Here is a 23,692-nt window from a genome sequence, read left to right as displayed (position 1 = left end):
GAAAGATTTCATGTCAGAGCTTCTGGAGAGGCTTTTGCCTTTGATAAAAGCAGCCTAATGACAAAAGCCCTTCAGACAATTCATTATTACAAGGAGCCATCTGATGCCCCTCTTGTTGCATGCTTTCCCCATTGAACTACAATCAGTGTTAACCTGTAGCATTGACACCATCACCAGGAGTTTGCAGGAGAATACACTAAAGAACACTTAATATTAATACATGCAACATTGCAATGTTAAAGTTTTCCAGTAAATCCAGGGTTGCGATTGTTTGCACAAACACAACAGCAATCAGTTGACCTACTGTGAGGCATAGATTCATAGAGTTGAGTATCAACGAAACAGGCCCTTCAGCCCGACTCGCCCATGCTAACAAAGTTGCTTAAGCTAGCTAGTCCCACTTCTGGCCCACACCTCTCCACACGCTTCACCCTCAATGTCAGCCAGGTGCAGGAACTGGTTATTGACATCAGGAAACGGAGGTTGCGTCCATGTCACGGTCAGCATCAATGCCGTCATCTGCAAACTTGTAAATTAGGGCAGAGTTTGGCCCCACAGTGGCCAGGGAACAGGGAGGATAGTGAGATTTAAAAACATAGACAGTAGGTGCAGGAGTAGAGGCCATTCGGCCCTTCAAGCCTGCACCGCCATTCAATATGATCATGGCTGATCATCCAACTCAGTATCCTGTACCTGCCTTCTCTCCATACCCCCTGATCCCTTTAGCCACAAGGGCCACATCTAAAACTCCCTCTTAAATATAGTCAATGAACTGGCCTCAACTACCTTCTGTGGCAGAGAATTCCACAGATTCACCACTCTGTGTGAAAAATGTTATTTTCATCTCGGTCCTAAAAGATTTCCCCCTTAGGGCCAAGTGGCCTACTCCTGCACCTATTTTCTATGTTATCCTTAAACTGTGACCTCTTGTTCTGTACTTCCCCAACATCGGGAACAATCTTCCTGCATCTAGCCTGTCCAACCCCTTAAGAATTTTGTACGTTTCTATAAGATCCCCCCTCAATCTTCTAAATTCTAGCGAGGACAAGCCGAGTCTATCCAGTCTTTCTTCATATGCAAGTCCTGACATCCCAGGAATCAGTCTGGTGAACCTTCTCTGTACTCCCTCTATGGCAAGAATGTCTTTCCTCAGATTAGGAGACCAAAACTGTACACAAACTTCTGGTTGAGTTTAGCAATACAGCGTGGAATCAGGCCCACCAGGCCCACCGAGTCCCCGCTGACCAATGATCATCAGTGCACTATTTCTATTCTATTTACAGAACCCAATTAACCTTCAAACCTGCAAACTTTGGAATGTGGGAGGAAACCGGATCACCCGGGGAAAACCAGCACAGTTTGTGTGGCTTTCCTCAATATGCAGCATTTCAGAGGTTATTTTTAAATCACAGAGACATAATCCCCAGAATCCTATCCAAGTCAGCCCGTCCCAAATCTCACCATCTCAAGATCAGTTAGTAATCAGTCGCCCCACACCAAGGTTGCAGGTGAGTCTGCATGGACAGTACCCAGGTGCTTATTGATCACACGTGGAGACAATCGACCTAAGTCCAGAACCTGGTGAGCCCAATAATACCTTTAAGGGTACTTACGCGACCTTTACAGGCGACTGCCGGCACCCATCATAGGTCGCCGAAATTTTCAACATGTTGAAAATCCAGCGGCGACCAGAAAGACGCTACGACTCTTTGGAGACCTCTCACCACCATACAGGCGACCCCTGGCGACCTCTCACCACCATACAGGCGACCCCTGGCGACATGTGACCCGCGGGTGACCTCTCACCACCATACAGGCGACCCCTGGCGACCTCTCACGACCATACAGCCTGTGTGTTTGTGAGAGGTCGCCTATGGTCGTCTGATATCCATATCTTCCATGTATTTCGAACAAGAGGCAGAGTAGTTAATGGGAACACTCAATTGCAGCAGAGTTCTCCAAGTACAGACCAGACGTCTAACACGGCAGCCTCTGATCTCCGATTTAATAATACACCTGACAAAGGCAGCTCGGGCCTAGTTCCAGATTTTTAACTGAAATGATGTTCGGGTCAACAGGTCGAAGTCAGCCTGACAGAAATCCAACAAGTTAACAAATCTCTTGTGATACCAAATGTTCTTTCTTCCCACCTCTGACTGTGCAATGGAGTCAATTCTGAACATCACTCTGGCAAGGCAACGATCCAGAAATATAAAAGCAGGTAATGATATGAAAAAGAGACTCAGTTCGGATTTCTAAGGAATATGGCTCAAGGCTTGAGATGGATCACCACAAGGTTAAACATCAGAAGTATTTTAATTTATAAAAGTCTACACAACTCCAATTGCTTTCAGGAAGTTATTTTTGAATCAACTCCCTGCTGTTCAAATACCTGATTCCCGCAGTTCGACAATGGTGACCCGAAACTTCACCCATTCCTTCTATCCAGAGATGCTGCCTGCCTGTCCCACTGAGTGACTAACATATGAGCAAACATGGATATGGAGGGGTATAGGTCACGTGCAGACAGAGGAGATTAGTTTAGCTTGGCATAATGTTCGGCACGGACATTGTGGGCCGATGGGCCTATTCCTGTGCTGTACTGTTCTATATACAGACACCTGTACATTTTTATCAAATAACGCTCTTGTTCATCTAATCGCAGTCTGATTTAGGCACTGGTGTTTTTGGAATAAAGCGCACAAAATGACTACTGACGGCGTAGTCCTCTATAGGTTTAATTTAAACGTTTGTGAATTATGTATTGCTTTTCAAGCACGTAATCGCTGTGTAAAGCACAAGGTGCCTGTTATTGGGCCTAATATTGAGAACTGATTTAAGAGGATGCAAGCTTTCAGTTGTGTCATTAAGCCCAGTGCCCTCAAGTGAACACAACAGAATCCTCGTTAGATGCACTGTCTCTTGCCCGGAGGAGGGGAATCGAGGACCACAGGACATAGGTTCAAGGTGAAGGGGAAAAGATTTAATAGGAATCTGATGGGTAACTTTTTCACACAAAAGGGTGGTGAGTGTATGGAACGAGCTGCCAGAGGAGGTAGTTGAGGCAGGGACTAACTACCCCAACGTTTAAGAAGCAGTTAGACTGGTACATGGATAGGACAGGTTTGGAGGGATATGGACCAAACGCAGGCAGGTGGGACGAGTGTAGCTGGGACATGTTGGCAAGTTGGGCCGAAGGGCCTGCATATACTTTTTGAAAATGTATGTGGGACCATTTTTGTTCCACTTTGGTTGTCATTTGCCCACATTAGTGATGTACACCAAATAAGCTGACTTCAAAAATAACAAACTGTCCAATTGTTTTGGGATTCCCCAAGAACATAGAAGGTGCGGCATAATTTCAAATTCTTGCTTTCTTGCTTAATAAACATGCCACGATTTACCCTCTCTGTAACTAAGGGTTATTTATGCAAGTGCAAAGAAAATCAATGATTTTAAACACATACATCTTGACATCTTTTTTTCCTTCGAAAAACATTAAGTTTCAAAATAATTATATTTTAAAGGTTTCTGAACCTAGTCATCCATGCATTTCCTCAGTAGAATAATGAGGCTCTTGTCCTTCTGGCAATGTCAGCCCCCGGATCACCCTGTACTATAGCATTGATGCATTACGCTAGCTGTCAGACTGACCACTTATGTTTGACGTGGAAGAAGGAACTGCAGGTGCTGGTTTAAACCAAAGATAGACACAAAAAGCTGGAGTAACACAGCGGGTCAGGTAGCATCTCTGGAGAGCAGGAATGGGTGACTTTTTGGGTTGAGACCCTTCTTCAGACTGGTTAGGAATAAGGGAAATGAGAGATACAGACAGTGGTGTGTAGAGATAAAGAACAATGGATGAAAGATATGCAAAATGTAACGGTAGTAAAGGCAACAGGCCATTGTTGGCTGTTTGTTGGGTGAGAACGAGAAGCTGGTGCCACTTGGGTGGGGGAGGGATAGAGAGAGAGGGAATGCCGGGGCTACTTGAAGTGAGAGAAATCAATATTCATTCCACTGGCTGTAAGCTGCCCAAGTGAAATATGAGGTGCTGTTCCAACAATCTGCGTTTAGCCTCACTCTGACAATGGAGGAGATGGAGGACAGAACGGTCGGTATAGGAATGGGAAGGAGAATTAAAGTGTCTGGCAACAGGGAGATCAGGTTGTTTTGTTTGCTGTTATTCTTGCCTTTTCGTCTGCTGATGGCATCAATACTTGCTGAAGGTGCCCAGTTCCACAGGGGCCACTGCCCTCTACCAGCCTGGTTAGAAAACTGCTTGCTGCATCGAGTGCCGACAAGACTCTTTGCAGCCCAGAAGGAAGGCTAAATATGTTGTGTAGGAATCGGCAGTGGGATTGCTCATTTCCTCACGCCCTTACCCCAAAGGCAATGAGGCCAGTTGTAGCATTTCCAAATGCCACGTCTGCCAAGATTCATTAAGTCAGCAGAGGCAAGTGTCCCAACTTGGAACCTTCAGCTCAGAGCTACACAGGGCTGTCATTAAATATCTGCAACTTTTTTTCGTTAGGCAAATGGCTTCCTTCCATCGGGATGCAAATATTTTAATTCAAGAGATATTCGGCAAAAGAAAAATGAAACAAAAAAAAAAATCAGATATTCAGCAGCTCGCTGTCTTGAGTGTGCTGTAAAGATTCTCCTGGGAATAGGTTTGGTAAGAATTCTTGCTCTGCTCTACCAGGGTAAGCAAAGCCAGGAATCCACAGTGTAGTGTGAATTAAACATAAACACATTTTCCCCAGCCTTTTGATATTCAACCAGCAGGCCATTACTGCAGCTTATGGTAACCTTCACCTTAAGATATGAAGACAGGCAAGAAGGTTATCCATCACATTTAACAGACAACACAACTCAGCATTCTCAGAATGGTGAAATCATTAATTTCCCCAAAAAAAATCCGTCTGATTAAAAACACAAATATAAAACTGGAACAAAAGACAAAATTGCTGAAGTAACACAGCAGGTCAGACAGCATCTGTGGGGGGAATAGATAGGTGACGTTTCGGGTCAGGACCCTTCTTCATAAGAAATGGTCCCAGCTCGAAATGCCTGTCCATTCCCTCCACAGATGCTACCCGACTCGTTGAGTTACTCCAGTACTTTGTGTTTTGCCCAAGATTACAGCAGTTCCTTGTCTTTCCAAATATCAAACTCGCCTCTGTAAAAGGGGCTCATGAATTTGCCAAGATCTCTACAAGAACTTAAACCTTATTGGGCTTCTGACCGATCCTTCCACAACCTGGGGTGCTGTCCGATTCATCACTACTCCCATGAGGACATTAGACTTATCTATGCTTCAGTTTAGTCTATTGTTATGTGCACTGGGGTACAGCAAAAAGCATTTGCTGCGTGCTATCCAGTCAGCGGAAAGACAATACATATTTGCAATTGAGCCATTTACAGTGTACAGAGAGATTTAAGATTGTAATGTGATTATAGATCTGCTTCTGTGGCTAGCACCCAAATATTCGCCTGCGTTGGACCTCATCTTGGAAGCATCCTCATCTATGGAACTACAATGCTGTGAACTATATTCTACACTCTGTATCTTCACCTGTGCTCTACCTATTGTAATCTAATAGTTCAGGTAACCTCTCCAGTGCCCTTACCTTTCATAAAGTGGGGCACCAGAACTGAACACAATAGTCCAGCTCTGAATTAACCAGTTTTCTACAACATACTCGAGGCAATCAGCATCAACCTGATCACTGCGCTGAGATTCAAATAATTAACATGCTTGCCCAACAACATTTTCTATTAAGATTTTTTAATGCAATATTAACTGGGAAAGCACTTTGAACAAAAGTTTTTCAACTTTAATAGATACAGGGTTTGTCTCCTCAAGTCTGCCAGACTTAAGCAGCAAATTTCAATCCCATTAAAATGCTCAGTGCATTGTGCTGATCTTTCTATTCTTTAACTCAGATCTGCAAGACAGCATGAATTATCAACACCGAGAAGCCTCTGGAATTTCATTTATCCCTCTTTTAAATAAAGATACAGGAGAGAAGGCCCTTTGACCCACGATGCCATGGTGACTATCAAACACCCATTTACACTAAACCTGCACCAATCTCATCCAACTTTATTATTAATCCCACTCCCCCAGATTCTGCCTCTCCCCACACACAAAGTGGAAATTTACAGGTGCCGATTAATCTACCAACCTTCACACCTTTGGGATGTGGGAGGAAACCAGAGCACCTGGAGGAAACCCACACAGTCACATGGAGAACGTGTAAACTCCACGCAAGCAACACCTGAGGTCAGGATTGAAGCCAGGATTTACGCCCACCCTCTGACATTATTTCTCTGCCAATTCTGCCCTGTCTTTGCAGGAGTATGTGAGCTGATTCGAACTCTGTGGAATCATATTGCCCAAACTATGAATCATATTGCCCAAGCTATGAACCAACACCACTTCCTCCCCACCGATGTGATGAAAGACATCCATAGTGGCTCATGTAAAGAACGGTGCACAAATCCCCACTAGTATCTCACTCAAGTGACCATTCTTCATGTGCTTGTGGTATAACCACCACAGAAGGTAACAACATCATTACACAGGATATGTACATGACACGTGGCATGGTGGCACAGCGGTACAGCTAATGCCTTGCAGCACCATAGATCCGGGTTGGATCCTGACTACGGGTGCTGTCTGTACGGAGTTTGTACGTTCTCCCCGTGACCACGTGGGTTTGCACCAAGATCTTTGGTTTCACCGCACACTCCAAAGACATACACGTTTGTAGGTTAATTGGCTTGGTATAAATGAAAAATTGTCCCCAGTGTGTGTGTGTAGGATAGTATTAGTGTGTGGGGATCACTGATGGGCCGAAGGACCTGTTTCCATGCTGTATCTCTAAACTACACTATATCACCAAAGTCCATTTCCACCACTTCTCACCATAACATTTTTTTTTCCTAGTAATGATGGAACAATAATCAGGAACTGTGTCCGATTTGTTCCAGGGGAGGAGAGAAAAACCTAACTTAGTATGGTCCAAGAATAGAACCGCAGATCTTTCCGTCTGTCGAGACGTTCAGGCTGCCTGATATGTCATTAGAAAGTGCTTCAGACCCTTCACTTAAAAAAGCAAGGTGTGAATGATGAGGCCCGATGTCTATCATGGGTACAAGTACTTTGGTATGTTAGACAGCAGTGGAAAGGAAAATAAAATTAGATCACCACCAGTTAAGAATGACAGCTCGACAGAACAGACAAGTCTCCCAGGTGACTAAACTTTCTCCATAAGTTCATAAAATGGTGGAGTAGAATTAGGGCATTTGGCCCATCGCTTCTACTCCGCCATTCCGCCATCTACTCAGCTATGATCACATTGAATGGCGATGCTGGCTCGAAGGGCCCACTGTCTCGAATGCACTTATTGTCTATTATCGATCTATCTTTCCCTCTCAACTCTCCATTCTCCTGCCTTCTCCCCATAACCTTTGACACTCTTACTAATCAAGAATTCCCAAAGGGTCACAACTGGCCCAGAATTTCCAATACCAATTAAACTCCAATTCTTTGGCACTAGTATATATTTGCTCTGGATCCTTCTCAGGAACTTGTTTTCGCCCACTCTTTGCGAAGACTTCTGTCGCTGAATTTCATGCCAACTACAATCCCGGCATCCCTGCACTTGCAGCCACCTGAAATGCAACACCAGTTCTCACGGATAAACGATTAAATTACTGGCAGGAGCAACAAATTAACTTTCAAGGTGGCTGCAAAAACTGCCAAAATAAATTCTTGCTATAGAGGGAGTGCAGCGTAGGTTTACAAGGTTAATTCCCGGAATGGTGGGACTGTCATATGCTGAGAGAATGGAGAATGAATGCTTTCAAGAGAGATAGATAGACAGATAGGGCTCTTAAAAATAGCGGAGTCAGGGGATATGGTGAGAAGGCAGGAACGGGGTACTGATTGGTGATGATCAGCCATGATCACATTGAATGGCGGTGCTGGCTCGAAGGGCCAAATAGCCTACTCCTGCACCTATTGTCACGGTTCATCCAAAATGCGACTAATGGAGTAACCGTCACCAGGAGGCAAAGATTGAAGGTTCACATGACCAATGCCACCATGAGTCAATGAATGAAGGCGTACTAATGTCAAGCATTGGTGCAGTTCGTATCACAGCAGAAGCAATTCCACCCAGAAAAATAAGGAAGTGTGCAAGTGTCAAACAAATGATTAAAGGTCAAATGATATTAACGACTTTACAAATTTCATCATGTTTAGCGCAAAAATTAAGGAAAAAAAATAGCCACGTCATCTGCTAGCGGCTCCAAATCAAAACGTCTTTTGGAGAGAGTAAACAAAATACATCTTAAACTAAATGTTTTACACAAAGCTACATCAAAGAAGTCATCCAGCAAGCCCACACCAGAAGGCTGGATGCCAGGTGGAACCTTAAACACGTGGTAACGTTTCACACTTAGAATATTACTTTCCAATGAACAACCACTTGTGCCTGTGGTCTTTTGGTGCAAAGATGTTTCCACGATTCACTAAATAGTCTATCCAGCAGACAGAAAGATTTCTTAATGACTGGAATCATGCCTGCCCTGTTAAAGACAACCAGTGGCTACAGATGACAAAGGTTTGTCCCAACTGAAGCCTTTTAGCCACTTCATGTTTATCTCTCTAAAAATAAAGTTTACTCGCCCACAGCTAAGGATCGCTGAGAATCAAAAGAGAGGGTCTGGATAATTGGTATATGGTAGAAATAATCATTTGACCTTAATAAAAAAGTGAATAGCACCTTGCTTGCCACTGCACACAATGTCCGGGAGATAATTGGGGACCACCATTACTTTGTAGACGTCATGCTTGTGCTGCTAGTTCTCGGGGCGCTTGGACGGTATTTGTAATCATGAGAAAGATGGCCCCGCCCAGAATTAAATGCCACTGCATAAAAGAAAACAGAAATAAACACCAGCACATCAAATCCACAGATACAAATGACACACAGACAAGCAACATCGACCGGTTGGTTCACAATAGCAGCTTTTAGGGATGTCCTTCTTCGTTCTCCGCCTATTGTGTGTCAAGAACATTTCAAGCCATTCCTTTGTACATTTTGCAGATCGGACTACAGTAGTTCCATTATGGTCATGTGAAGCCCATGATATCACAGAACATCTCGTCATTGCACAAGGGCCTGTTCCTTCTCTCCCTTTCCAAATGTTGTTCTTGTCTTGCTATGGTGTCACCATCGAGTACATTGCACATACGTACGTGCACCCAGGCCACAGCTGTTGGTGGGCTGACTTACTGCAGAGGGAATGTACTGACAAACCCTATCATGGGCTCACCCAAACGTCTCACTCATAATTAACGCCACTGGATTCACCAAACAGCAAGTCATGCGGTGGATTCTCTACCCAAGGGAGAATTATTGAATTGCTAACCTTTTATTTGTAGATGCTGTTTTAATGAGCATCCCTGCAGCATTGTCTGACACATTAGCAAACTCAATGCCAGCATTTATTTCAAGACGGCTGGTATGCAAAAACAGGGATGTAATGCTGAGGCTCTATAAGGCGCTGGTAAGGCCACATTTGGAGTACTGTGAGCAATTTTAGGCACCATATCTGAGGAAGGATGTGCTGGCGTTGGAGAGGGTCCAGAGGCGGTTTACAAGAATGATCCTAGGAATGAGTAGGTTAACCTATGATGAGCATTTGTCGGCACTGGGCCTGTACTCGCTGGAGTTTAGAAGAATGAGGGGGGACCTGATTGAAACATACAGAATAGTGAAAGGCTTGGATAGAGTGGATGTGGAGAGGATGTTTCCACTAGTGGGAGAGTCTAGCGCTAGAGGTCATAGCATAAGGTCGCAGCGGCCTCTGCAGTCCGTCTGTCTTTTTATTATTTTTTGTCTCGTTTGAATGTAGTTTTTATTATTATTTTTTTTGTGTATGTGTGTGGGTATGTGTGTGGGGGGCGGGGGGTGGGGGAAACTTTAAAAATCTATCCCCTGCATGGAGAACCCGACCTTTTCTCTGTCGGGTCTCCGTTGTCATTGGGGCCTAGCACCGTGGAGCGGCCTCCAGCAGGAACGACCTGGGGCTCCAGTCACGGAGCCTGCGGACCTACTCACCATCGCGGAGCTGGCCGAGTTCGGAGCGGGAGGAGCGGTGGTGGCGCGTTGCTGCGACCCGACCCCGGGGATTCGGAGGCTCCAACCGCAGGTCTGGTGGACGGTGACACCGGGAGCCCGCGGGTCCCTGCTGGGAGACCGCTTTTCGGGGCTTCTGCAACGGCGACTTCTCCCGCCCGAGTTGCGGGGTTGAAGATTACCTGGAGCGGGGCCTTACATCATCGCCCGGCGCGGTTTGGAATGGCTGCGGGACTTTGCTAGCGCCCGCCGGGGGCTCCAACAACAAGACCCGGAGCGCGGCCTTGCATCACCCGGCGCGGCATAAATAGCCGCGGGACAATTACCATCGCCCGCCGGGGGCTTTGACTCTGACATCGGGAGGGGAATGGGGAGTGCAGGGGAGAGATAAGTCTTTGCCTTCCATCACAGCGAGGAGATGCGCTGTGATGGATGTTTGTGTAAATTGTGTTGTGTCTTGGGTCTTTCTTGTGTATATGACTGCAGAAACAACATTTCGTTTGAACCTCAATGGGGTTCAAATGACAAATAAATTGTATTGTATTGTATTGTATTGTATAAGAATTAAAGGATGTTCTTTTAGGAAAATGAGGTGAAATTTCTTTAGTCAGAGGGTGGTGAATCTGTGGAATTCTTTGCCACAGAAGGCTGTGGAGGCCAAGTCAGTGGATATTTTGTAAGGCAGAGAGAGATAGATTTTTGATTAGTACAGGGGTCAGAGGTTATGGGGAGAAGGCAGGAGAATGGGGTTAGGATGGAGAGATAGATCAGCCATGATTGACAATAGACATTAGACAATAGGTGCAGGAGTAGGTCATTCGGCCCTTCAAGCCAGCATTGCCATTCATGGTGATCATGGCTGATCATCCACATTCAGTACCCCGTTCCTGCCTTCTCACCGTATCCCCTGACTCTGCTATCTTTGAACTCTATCTAACTCTCTCTTGAAAGCATCCAGAGAACCGGCCTCTGCTGTCTTCAGAGGCAGAGAATTCCACAGATTCAAAACTCTCTGGGTGAAAAGGTTTTTCCTCATCTCCGTTCTAAATGGCCTACCCCTTATTCTTAAACTGTGGCCCCTGGTTCTGGACTCCCCCAACATGTTTCCTGCCTCTAGCGTGTCCAATCCCTTAATAATCTTGTATGTTTCAATAAGATCTCCTCTCATCCTTCTAAATGGCAGAGTAGACTTGATGGGCCAAATGGCCTAATTCTACTCCTATAACTTATGACAATATGCACAAACTGCAATAGTTCTCTTCTTCAGGTAGTGAAATAAAATCCATTATCACTTTTCAAGTCAAGAGGTTCAATCACAGGAGATGGACCTCTATTGATCCATTAAAACAACGCTACTGCAGTAAACACAAGTTCAACCTCCAAACCAGACATGATAGCTACAATTGTACCCACAACAACATTTGCATCTTGCTTAATGTAGCATGACAGGAATTCAGCTGGGGACATGTTAACCATTTACACTGCATCACTAATTATAACTTTTATGCCGCAGTACTTATCAAACTGAATATCAACAATTCATCTAGCTTTCTTTCCACATTCTCAATTTTCATAATCCATAATCTGAAGAAGGGTTCCGATCCAGAAAGTCATTGTCCATGTTCTCCGGAGATGTTGCCTGACCCACTGAGTTACTGAATTTCTTTGGTAAACCAGCATCTGCAGTTCCTTGTGGTAATATTTATTTCCATATTATTCATTTCCTCTGCGATATTTGGTAACGTTTATTTTTATGCTTACTCTCATTGCCCTTTTCTAGTTGTTGGTTTCAAAATGTTACTTTCCCATTTTAAATTACACGCCTTTCCGTGACAATGTCAGGGCGTAATATTTACCCGAGGAACCAAGAGGGGGCTCAATCAACAAAGCAGAGGCACAGAAGTTAACCAGAACTGAGTTAGAAGATGCTGCAGACTATGCTAAAGGGCTAGCACCTCAGTTGATCTTACTTGGAGCAGCTAATTTCAAAACATCAGACCATCGTGCTGCCATAAGCACACAGAAGCCCGAGCTGTCAATTGTGGTTCATACGTACCTCTACGGGTCATTTATTATCTGTGGGTTGATTATACTACTTCCCTTTTCTCCAGAGATCTGACGTGCTGAGTTACTCCAGCTTTTTGTGTCTATTTCCCAGACTGCTCAGAGTCACACAGCCCATCGTCCCAACTCGACCATGCCGATCAAGATGCCTCATCTACACTACTCCCACCTAACTTAGTTTGGCCCGGATCCCTCTAAACCTTTCCTATCCACGGACCTGTTCAAAATCCTTTTAAATGCTTTTATAGTACCTTCCTGAACTATCCCCTCTGGCAGCTCATTCCATATTATCACCACCCTCTGTGTGAAAAAGTTGTCCCTCAGGTTACTATTAAATCTTTCCCTCTCAGACAATAAACAATAGACAATAGGTGCAGGAGTAGGCCGTTTGGCCCTTCGAGCCAGCACCGCCATTCAATGTGATCATGGCTGATCATCCCCAATCAATACCCCGTTCCTGCCTTCTCACCATATCCCCTGACTCCACTATCTTTAAGAGCCCTATCCAGCTCTCTCTTGAAAGCATCCAGAGAACCTGCCTCCACCGCCCTCTGAGGCAGAGAATTCCACAGACTCACCACTCTCTGTGAGAAAAAGTGTTTCCTCGTCTCCGTTCTAAATGGCTTACTCCTTATTCTTAAACAGTGTGTGGCCCCTGGTTCTGGACTCCCCCAACATCGGGAACATGTTTCCTGCCTCTAGCGTGTCCAAGCCCTTAACAATCTTATATGTTTCAATGAGATCTCCTCTCATCCTTCTAAACTCCAGAGTGTACAAGCCCAGCTGCTCCATTTTCTCTCAGCTTAAAGAACTTCTCAGCATGGCATTGAACGACGCAGGCTAAGCAAGATGGCAGCTTGACCCTGGTCCGCGCTGACTTAGCTGATTCACAGCTGGGACGCTGGGAGTGAGCACCCTTGGGTGGGTGGACAGAGTTTGCACCACATTGCATGGCCCCAGTCCATGGAACAATGGGCTTGGATGTAGATTCACTATTAATCTAATCAAGTGGGACACGGCTGACAGCAATTTGGAAAATGTATCTCAGCTCCAATGGACACTTTGATCAAAGATTACTGAAAATAAGAACAACTCCGATGCAACATGGCCAAAAATGGATAAAATATTAAAACAATATGTTATAAAAATAAATAATGCATGACAACGTGATTAGAACTACAGCAGTCTCCGGAGAACAGTATTCCTGAAACTTAATGAACTTCACTAATGCGGTTTAACGCATTATTTCTAGCCGTAAACGTATTACTGCATGGAACATGTTTGTGCTCCATTTAATCCCGTCACCAAATGAATACATTAGTTTCTGGTGAGCAGGCCAGGTCACATTCACTGCAGTAGTCAGCAGTTTGAAACAGCTCAGAACTCTGAGTACAATGAAATCAATGAGTCCTCCCCGCTGACAACTCTTTAAGGACATTCTGCGGTGAATTTGCTTACTTCTGTGTCGGAGGATTCCAGTCACAGAGCCTCCTTGGAATTCCTCATTAAAACATCAGGGTTCTGCTTCTCCTGCTGCTGAGGTTGTCTAATGAGTAGAGTAGTTTACATGGCATTGAGGTCAGAACCCCAGTCAATGCCATCAGCTGCTTGCGGCTGCAACTGGGGCATTATTACTGACCTGGCCAGAGCCACATGATATCGGTGGGGAAGAATGGACACCTGTCTAGTGAGGAGAATGTTTGAATTGCCACCTGATGTGCAAGGAAGAAACTGCAATTACTGCTGCCCGCGTCAGAAGAAAGTTAGAGCTGCTAGACATCTGGTCATCCAGTGTCGACTGATGAGATGTGATTCAGAATCAGATTCAACAGTGATCACTGAGCAAGTGTGCTTTCTTCCCAATAAGTCTTTCACACTCATCAGCTCAGAACTTCTCCTCTCACCCAATACATTAAAAAATGTTTTTTTTAAATCAACAGAGAAAAGGAAGATCGCATTCAGAAAATTATATCATTTCATTTTGTATTTGAAGAATGACTTTTTGGACAATGCATTAAAGAAATGCTGACACCTGCAGAACTGCACTCTGGTGTTGAAGAGTCAGCGTCTAGGAGGAACAAGGGGAATAGTAAAGCACGGATGGGGAATCTACAATTCATACAAGAATCCAAACCTGGTAATGAATCCAAGTACAGTTACTAAATCTTTCATTAATTTCAGGCATTAATAACCAAATGAAGTGCCGGCCACTTCAACAAGAGCACAGGCCCAGGAATAGTTCAATTACTAAACGCAGCCATGCCAAGAAATGGTCTCCAGATGGAGACAGATTTCCATCAAGTTCCTAGTGTCAACTTGCTGGATCACTGCCAATTCCCAGACGGTCAGAAGAGGCTTCCAGCAGTAATGATAGAAGATGGGGCCATCTATCTACATCTGACCACATTTGCAATGAACTCGCTAGCAGTGATTTTCACTGCAATCAGCACTCAACAGAGAGAGGGATCAGCAAAAATGTTCAGCTAAATATTTTCTCCCACTCACGTTGACCCCATGCAAATTGTTAGACTGTTGTTTTCTCATTTTCATTCATAATTTGCTTCCTCCTGTTCAATTATCTGCAATCCTATCTTGCCTATTTTACTATTAACAGCATGAGTGTTTCATATATTTAATATATCCTGTTTATTGTGCATTAATGGCAGTAACATATTATGATAGCAACACCGCAAAAGATGCATCAGTGACATCAGAAATAATGAAGCTTGCACTATTCATAAATATGCAAATATTACTTGTTTGAAAGGGGGTGGGTGTGTTAAAAGATTTATTTTTCTACTATTCCTTTTTCTATTCTCTCCTTTTCTAGTTCACAGCTGTCAATTGCCCTTAGCTCACAATAGACAATAGGTGCAGGAGTAGGCCATTCGGCCCTTCGAGCCATGGCTGATCATGATCACATGGCTGATCACAGCTAGTTCATAAACATGTACAAAATAGAACAGGCCCTTCAATTGATCCCATACTGATCCCTTTTTATCCTGCACAAATTGCAATCAGTTGCTCCACACCCTATCACTCTCTTACATAGAAACATCGAAAATAGGTGCAGGAGTAGGCCATTCGGCCCTTAGAGCCTGCACCACCATTCAATATGATCATGGCTGATCATCCAACTCGGTATCCTGTACCTGCCTTCTCTCCATACCCTCTGATCCCTTTAGCCACAAGGGCCACATCTAACTCCCTCTTAAATATAGCCAATGAACTGACCTCAACTTACATACAATAGCCACAAGCACAAAGCCAAGCCCATGCACATCAACAGCCACAATCCAAATTCTAATCAGGGTTTATAATGTCTGTACTATATATTAAAGAGAACTATGTCATACTATAGATTAATGGAAGGGAAACATAGCTTTCTTTGATGCGATTATGGTGTGTTTCATGGCAGAGTTAACTGACTGCAGGGAACAATTTAGAAGACTTTTGGTTTTTATTTCACCACCATTTCACAGATCAATTGCACCCTCTGTGCATATTGACACTCCATCACACTCGAACCTGTGCTACATAATAAATATCAAGTACGTATATTGTTTAGGATATGCTATAGACTAGCAATACTTTGGTAGGGTTTAGTTGTGGGTGCAGTAATTCTGCTAAATTAAGGCATTCCATTTCACCAATTCTGCTTTTTTTGCCCGTAGTGAACTTACATATTTTGCGATGAATGACTTCTGCTCCTGTGGGTTTTTTGCTTTCTGAGCCTGTTCATGTTCCAGCCGCTCGATAAATGCTGCGGTCTCTGGCCTACAACAGAAGAGGAAGTATTGAATTGATTGAAAAATATAGCATGGAAATGGGCCATTCAGCCCATCAAGTCCTCACTGCCAATCAGTCACACAATCACACGAGTTCCAGGTTATCCAACTTTTTCATCCACCCCCTTCACATTGACAGCAACTTCAGCAACCAATTAACCTACAACCATGCATGTCTTTGTGATGTGGGAGGAAACCGGAGCACCCGGATGAAACCCACAGGGTCACAGGGGGAACGTGCAAACTCCACACGAACAACACCAGAGATCAGGATCGAACCCTGGTCCCTGGCACTGCAAGGCAGCGGGTCTACGAGCTGCACCATTATGCCACCAAGTAAGTGTATAGATTGGCAGAAAGGCAAGCTGCTCCGTGCTTAGACCTCTGAGTGAAAAGATGATCAATTAAAATTGTGGCCAACAAAACAGAACATTGTTACGGTGTCCTTTTCACAACCAATCACAATCACAATGATACTTTATTAACCAAGTATGTTTTGCAACATACGAGGAATTTCATTTGCCAAGTCAGTCATACAAATACAAAGCAGTGGAACAAACACACAAAACACTTTTTAACATAAATATCCACGACAGGGACTCCCCCACATCCCTCACTGTGATGGAAAGCATAAAAAAAGTTAAATCTCTTCCCTTTTGTCATTTCACAAATAAACTATTTCAATCTTAACTTTGCCCTTGAAATAACAAAATTGGTTCATGTACATCTGAGTTACGTATACTAGAAATCTCTAAGATTAGTGATAGTCATGCCACAGATATTGCAGTGTATTGTGGATGTAGCACAGAGGGAACTCCCACCATTGACGCTGTGTGCAAGAAGGCACCGCAAATGCTGATTTATACTGAAGATGGACACAAAGTGCTGGAGTGACTCAGCGGGTCAGGTAGCATCTCTGATGAAAAGGAGTAGGTGACGTTTTGGGTCGGAACTCTGAAGAAGGGTTCCAACCCAAAACACCACCTGTTCCCTTCGCGCTGCCTTGGAAAAACAGCCAACATAATCAAGGTAGACACAAAATGCTGGAGTAACTCAGCGGGTGAGGCAGCATCTCAGGAGAGAAGGAATGGGCGGCATTTCGGCTCGAGACCCTTCTTCAGAATCAAGGACTGTTTTGACCTCCGTCGGGCAGGATATAAAAGCTTGTTAGCACATACCACCAGACTCAGGAAGAGCTTCTTCCCCTCTGATGCCCCCCCTCCCTCCATAAACTAGGGTGCAGTCCCGATCTCCCAAACTATCTCATTGCAGTCAATGGATTTTTCCCATGGAATTGTAATGCTGTAAAACTATATTCCGCTCTCTTCTATATTTCTTTGTTTTACCAATTTTACTTGTTTATATTCAGAATTGCTTGATTCATGTAGAGTATTAGCTGGTTTAATTCAATAGCACACGAATAAAACAAACTTTAATTGTCTCTGTGCATGTAGCAATAATATACCAAGAGTAATACCAAATTAGTCAACATTAACTGGGATATTTGCCTGCTGTTTATGACCTCAACAATCTGAGCTATAGCAAGGATCAGAGATATATACTGCCATGGGGGATATTCTGTTTCACACATAGAGTTGTGAATGTGTGGAATTCTCTGCCTCAGAGGGTGGTGGAGGCCGGTTCACTGAATGCTTTCAAGGGAGCGCTAGATTGGGCTCTTAACAATAGCGGACAGAGTCAGGGGATATGGGGAGAAGGCAGGAACGGGGTACTGATTTGGGATGATCAGCTATGATCACATTGATTGGCGGTGATGGCTGGAAGACTCCTGCACCTATTGTCCATTCAACCCATTGGCTGTAGTTGTAGCACAGCTATTTGCTTAACCCCCACACTCCTGTTCTTTGTGGCTTCGTACATAGAATGTATTGTCCATTTTATCAATTCAGAGGCAAACCAAATATTTTTTAAATGTGATGAAGATTTCTGCCTCTACCGCATAAACGGACAATGAGCTTCAAACTCAAACGTAGCAGATCAAAAATATTCTCTTCATCTCCTTTCAAATCCTTTGAGCTATTATTTTAAATCTATGCCCCGGGCTATTGATTGCTCTGCCAAGGAAACAGGTCCTTGCTATCTACTCTAAGTCCTTTATAAATGTTATGTATCTCAGATAAATCTTCCTTTAGCTTCCTCTCAACCAGAAGTTAAACAACCCAAACCAGCTAATCTTTCTTCATCACTGCCGGGCAATATCAATAGAGGTTTCACATTTCACATGACATTGAGGCCAATCAGCCCATTGAATCCATGCCAGTTCTCACAGTGATCCTACCCTCCACTTATTCCCCATTGATCTATCTCCTCTGGGATAGAAGTAGGATTAGTGTAAATGTCCGGTTGATGGCTAGCACAGGCTCAGTGGGCTGAAGAGCCTGTTTCCATGCTCTCTCCGTGACTCTATAACTACACTCACTTCTCCTGTCACCCACCTACCATAAGGTCTGATTAGTACTAGCATCAGTCTGAAGAAGGGTCTCGACCCAAAACGTCACCTACTCCATCGCTCCATAGATGCTGCCTCATCCGCTGAGTTTCACCAGCATTTTTGTCTACCTTCGATTTTTCCAGCATCTGCAGTTCTTTCTTAAACACCTACCACAAGGGATCATTTAGAGTGGCCAGTTAAACCTAGCGGCTTGTTCTTTGAGATGTGAGAGGAAACACGAGCATCCCGGGGAAGCCCAGGCGGTCACAGGGTGAACCTGCAAACTCCACACCCACAGGACTGATCCCAGGCTGCAGGATCTGCGAAGGTCAACACTATCTGCTGCGCCACAACCTTTAGGTTCATTATTGTCACATGTATCAAAGTACAATGAAAAGCTTTGCTGTGCTAGCAATCCAACCGGATCAGATGATACTATACATAAATACAATGGTCAAACTCAAATACAATAGTGCACTATCTGCCCCCTCTTAACACAAATGGAATGAACAGATTTAAAAATCCACCCATATGTTGTTTTCTCCTCGTTGCTGTTGACTAAGTGGAGTTTATACTTAAGGATATCAAGCTCACTTAAGGGCCTGTCCCACTGTACGAGGTAATTCAAGAGTTCCCCCTAGTTTCCCCTGATTCGAACTCGGAGAATTACGGTAATGGCCGTTCGTAGGTACTCGGGGCTCTCGTGGACATTTTTCAACATGTTGAAAAAATCTTCACGAGCTTACCGCGTTTCACGAGTACCTGCCGTTAGCGTTACGAGCCGCTAAGAGACGTCCAGAGCTCCGACGTACCCGCTACATACATTCTACGTGCTTACCAAGAGTTTGATTTTTTTTTAAACTCGGGAGAGCTCTTGGGTAAACTCTTTACACATCTTCCCCAGTAGAACACCACACTTAATTAAAACTGCACATGGCCACTCAATCCATTTTCCATCTCCAAGTGTATCCAATTTACACCAGGATTGACTAGCATGTGTGTCAAATTTACACCCAATGCCACTCATGCTGTGTGAACGAGTTCAACCTGCTCACTCTGCTTACTCTCAACTTGCATATTTTCCATGTTTTATCACCGGACAATTGAGGCATTCGCTACTTGAAGGAGATCGTCACGGGGCAATGAAACACTGAGCATACAATATACGGCAAGGAATACTCACGCTGCCGCCAGTATTGGTTGCATGAGGTGCACAGTTGTGTTAAACACTTCCAAATCCACGTCTTCCACCTCAGCTCCATTGCAGGACCCTGGGATAGTTACTATGGAAACACCGATGATATTGCCAGACACATCTGTGTTAACTGTGATCACATCAGAGAGGTGAGATTCAACCAGAGCACACTGAAGAAAGGAAATTAAAATGAAGACACAGAATTAGCAACTGAGCAGTGGAATAATAAAAACATTATGTTATGGCTTGTACAGAACATAAACCTTCCATAAAAGGACTTTACACGTGTAACTACAGAGCTCTCGATTTGAATTAAGACATTCAATGACCACCTTGGTTCTTTAAAATGTCTTTTCCCACTCCCTTTTCTCGTTCCTACCCTTGTCCGCAGACACATGCGGCTGCTGCTGCTCATGCTGTTGCAAAGTTGCCTCCAACCTTTGTCACCTCTACCAAATGGCCGATCTGGACTGATGCTGCCAGCTGGTAGCCACATAATCACACATTTCATCAGGAATTAGGACAGTAAATAGAACACAGACATAGAACAATATAGCACAGGAACAGGCCCTTTGGCCCATAATGTTTGTGCCAAACATGATGCTATCTTCCTGCACGTGATCCAAATCCCTCTATTCCCTGCACATCCATGTGCCTGTCTAAAAGCCTCTTAAATGCCATTATCGTATCTACCTCCACCACCACCCCGGCAATGTGTTCCAGGCTACCATTCTCCATGGAAAAAACTGCCGCACACATCCCCATTAAACTTTCCTCCTCCAAACTTTCCTCCAAAAACCTTATAGCTATTCCCCCTAATCTTTGACATTTCCAAGTTGGGAAAAAGATACTGACTTTCGACCCCATCGATGCCTATCATAATTTTCTACATTTCTATCAAGTCTCCCCTCGCCCTCCAACATTCCTGAGAAAGCAATCCAAACAATCTGGAGAAAGCATCAACAGGAATTAAAGCTTTGCCTTATTCTGTTTCATTTCCTAAAGTTTGCTGCAATGAAGATGCACATACTACAGATTAGACTCTGAGCCATGAACCTTCTACGCCAATGTCTTCATGCTGCACACGCTGGTGCTTTTAATCACGAGAGCCTCTGAACTTTACTTTTTCAGCCGAATGATCTAATTTTGCAGACTTCGCTGCAATAATCAATCATTAGAAATGTACTTTCGGGGCTGAGACATTCCACCATTCTCCAGGGTCAATATATAATCAGATTCTATTCCATTCTGTTCTCTTGTAGATCAGGTCTTTTCTTTATCATTTTGAATCATCCAGTCGTATCCTCCACAGTAATGGAACATAAACTAGCATCACAGATAGGATCGGAATCTAAAGGGCCTGTCCCACTTACGCAATTTTTTCCCGGCGACTGCCAGCAACCGTCATAGTCACAGCAGGTCATTGAAAATTTAAAATGTGTTGAAAATCCAGCGCCGACCAGAAAAAGGTACGACTCTTTGGGCGACTACTCACGACCATACAGGCCTCACCCCATGGGACAGCCCCTTAGCTTGCATTCAATCTGTTAGTCGCCATCAGGCAATAATGTTGCCTGTGAACAGTTGGCTATTTTCAAAGATCACACTTAGTATTTTATTAACATAATTATCTGTGCATTTTGCCAGTCACATCTTGGTGCGTCCTGTTCACGCAGTCATTAGCAGATCTCCTAAGACACCATCTGAGGATGTATTGCTTCAACCCAGAAAATATTGAGGGTTAGGAATTAACAATGATGGGATACTTTATCGTGGATGATATGAATACTAATGGTACATCAAGCGGTGATGAATGGAGGCACGGCGTTGTCTGGGCCAGATTGACCCCAACATCGCCAATCCAGTGCCTTCAGGACACTGGGCGTATCAGCTTAGACCAAGATCAGACTCCTCAGAGATTGCAGATTTGAAAATCGCAAGATCCACCGGAACGACTTTTTTTGCACGCTCTCCCAGAGGTCGATTTAACTGGATCGCACACGGAACAGGTTTTTCCGCTCTTGGTATATGTGACAGTAATAAACTAAACTAAGTACACATCCATAGTTGTGATCATATTTGTGCATAACAAAAGGCAAAACTCTGCTGACAATCTGCATCCCAACCCATGCAGAATCCGCAGAAAGAGCAGATGAGTTAATGATTCAAGTGGTCACGCTTTCTTATCAAAGTTTGTTGTGAGGGCATAAAAGGTACAAAAGCCCGTGTCAGGGATTCTGGGGAAAAGGCAGGAGAATGGGGTCAAGAGGGAAAAGATAGATCAGCCGTGATAGAATGGCGGAGTAGACGATGGGCCGAATGGCCCACTTTTGCCCCTAGAGCGTATGAAAATCTGCACACCCAAAATACTAATCAAAGGAGTCTTTCCACAGATGTTGTCAGATCAGATCAGTATAGTAACCAGTGCTTTTATTTGTGATAGTACCTCTAAAAACCAGATGGATGCACAGAAGCCAATAGCATCATGTGTACCAGCATCTTTTTGTCTTACTAAAAGTGTCAATATTAACCATTTTATTTTTGTTTGGAGCCACCACATAAGATGAGAAAGATAAAGAGAATGAGTTACTGTCCTGTTCTTGTACTGTTTTATAAAACCTGCTTATTTCCAACCAGCAATCTTTCTCGTTCATAAACGTATATTTGAATTAGCAGGAACAGTGGTTAGCGCACACTGATCAAACTCTCCCTACATATTCATGCAGTAAATATCTCATGGCAAGTACATTCAAACATAATCTTGAGCAGAGGTAGCTGTGGAGTTGTGTGTCGGTGTTTGGTGATAGGAGTACATGGGTGTTGGAAGAGATGGTGCTTTTGTTGGTGATGCCAAAGTGGACAGAGGGGAAGCGGGAGACTTTATTAACGAGCACTTTAGGAGAAAGCAGGAAAATGGGGTTGAGATGGAAGGATAAATTGGGCCATGATTGAATGGTGGAGTAGACTCGATGGGCCAAATGGCCTACTTCAGCTTCTATGACTTGTGAACTTCCCAGGTACAGCACCAGCAGGAAGAGGGTGCCAGAGATTGATGAATATTGATGTAACTGCTGTCCAACCTGCCAGCCATGTCTGGGAGAACCATGTTACATGGTGTACTTCAGCAATATCAGGTTTAGTATTCATAAAGATCACGGTGTATCAGTCAGCATAGAAGTTTGTCTACGAAGCAAATCTTTAATACAAATGGAAAGATTAAACTGTAACTCAAACTAAAAAGTCTTTGCCAAATGATGCAATGAAGGCATTAATATTAAGCTGGTACAGCGTGTAATAGTTGTAATAGTTTAACACTGCAAGCAACACAACTTGTGGGACAGTACAGAGGGAACAAATGGCATTGAACAGATCAGATGAAACTGATCAATATTAAACTAATCATGGATGGGATAGGTTTACAAGGATATGGGCCAAACGCGGGCAGGTAGATGGGCATCTTGGTCGACATGGACAAGTTGGGCCGAAGGGCCTGTTTCCGTGCTGTATGACTCCACGATTAAACCATTACAAGGCTTGTGTTAGACATAGAGGGTAGACAAAATTACTGTAGAAACTCAGCGGGTGCGGCAGCATCTATGGAGCGAAGGAAATGGGCAACATTTTGGGCCGAAACCCTTCTTCAGACTTGTGTTAGACATGTCAGTTTGTTCACACAACTATCTGCCATTAGTTAAAGTGAAGATAGACACAAAATGCTGGAGTAACTCAGCGGGGCAGGCAGCATCTCTGGAGAGAAGCAATGGGTGATGTTTCGGGTCGAGACCCTTCTTCAGACTGAAGAAACGTCACCCATTCCTTCTCTCCAGAGATGCTGCCTGTCCCACTGAGTTACTCCAGCATTTTGTGTCTACCTTCGATTTAAACCAGCATTTGTAGTTCTTTCCTACACAGTTAAAGTGAAGACATCTAATCATGACAGTTAGCCAAGTATTTCTGCTTATTACCTCTACAATCCCTCCAGTCTGCACGCCATCACTCCTAAAAGGCACGCTACATTAGATTTATCATCCTCACC

General features: G+C 44.0%; 1 protein-coding gene across 2 annotated transcripts in view; it reads right to left on the bottom strand.

The window, feature by feature from the left end:
* emc10 (ER membrane protein complex subunit 10) overlaps window positions 1-23,692 on the bottom strand; it is a 46,467-nt gene that overhangs the window by 2,092 nt on the left and 20,683 nt on the right. Inside the window, exons 5-7 of one of the 2 annotated variants that reach the window (XM_033013617.1) lie at window positions 19,645-19,826; window positions 15,905-15,998; window positions 8,799-8,944 (exon numbers count right to left, since the gene is read on the bottom strand). In XM_033013617.1, the coding sequence (XP_032869508.1) occupies window positions 8,861-8,944; window positions 15,905-15,998; window positions 19,645-19,826 (360 nt within the window). In that variant the 3' untranslated portion in view covers window positions 8,799-8,860. The remainder of the gene's footprint in view (window positions 1-8,798; window positions 8,945-15,904; window positions 15,999-19,644; window positions 19,827-23,692) is intronic. The other variant, XM_033013616.1, reaches the window with a different exon arrangement.

Source organism: Amblyraja radiata, chromosome 38, assembly GCF_010909765.2.
Source record: "Amblyraja radiata isolate CabotCenter1 chromosome 38, sAmbRad1.1.pri, whole genome shotgun sequence".
Lineage (NCBI taxonomy): Eukaryota > Metazoa > Chordata > Chondrichthyes > Rajiformes > Rajidae > Amblyraja > Amblyraja radiata.
The sequence above is the reverse complement of the archived record's forward strand: the minus strand, read 5'-3'. Positions and strand labels throughout refer to the sequence as shown.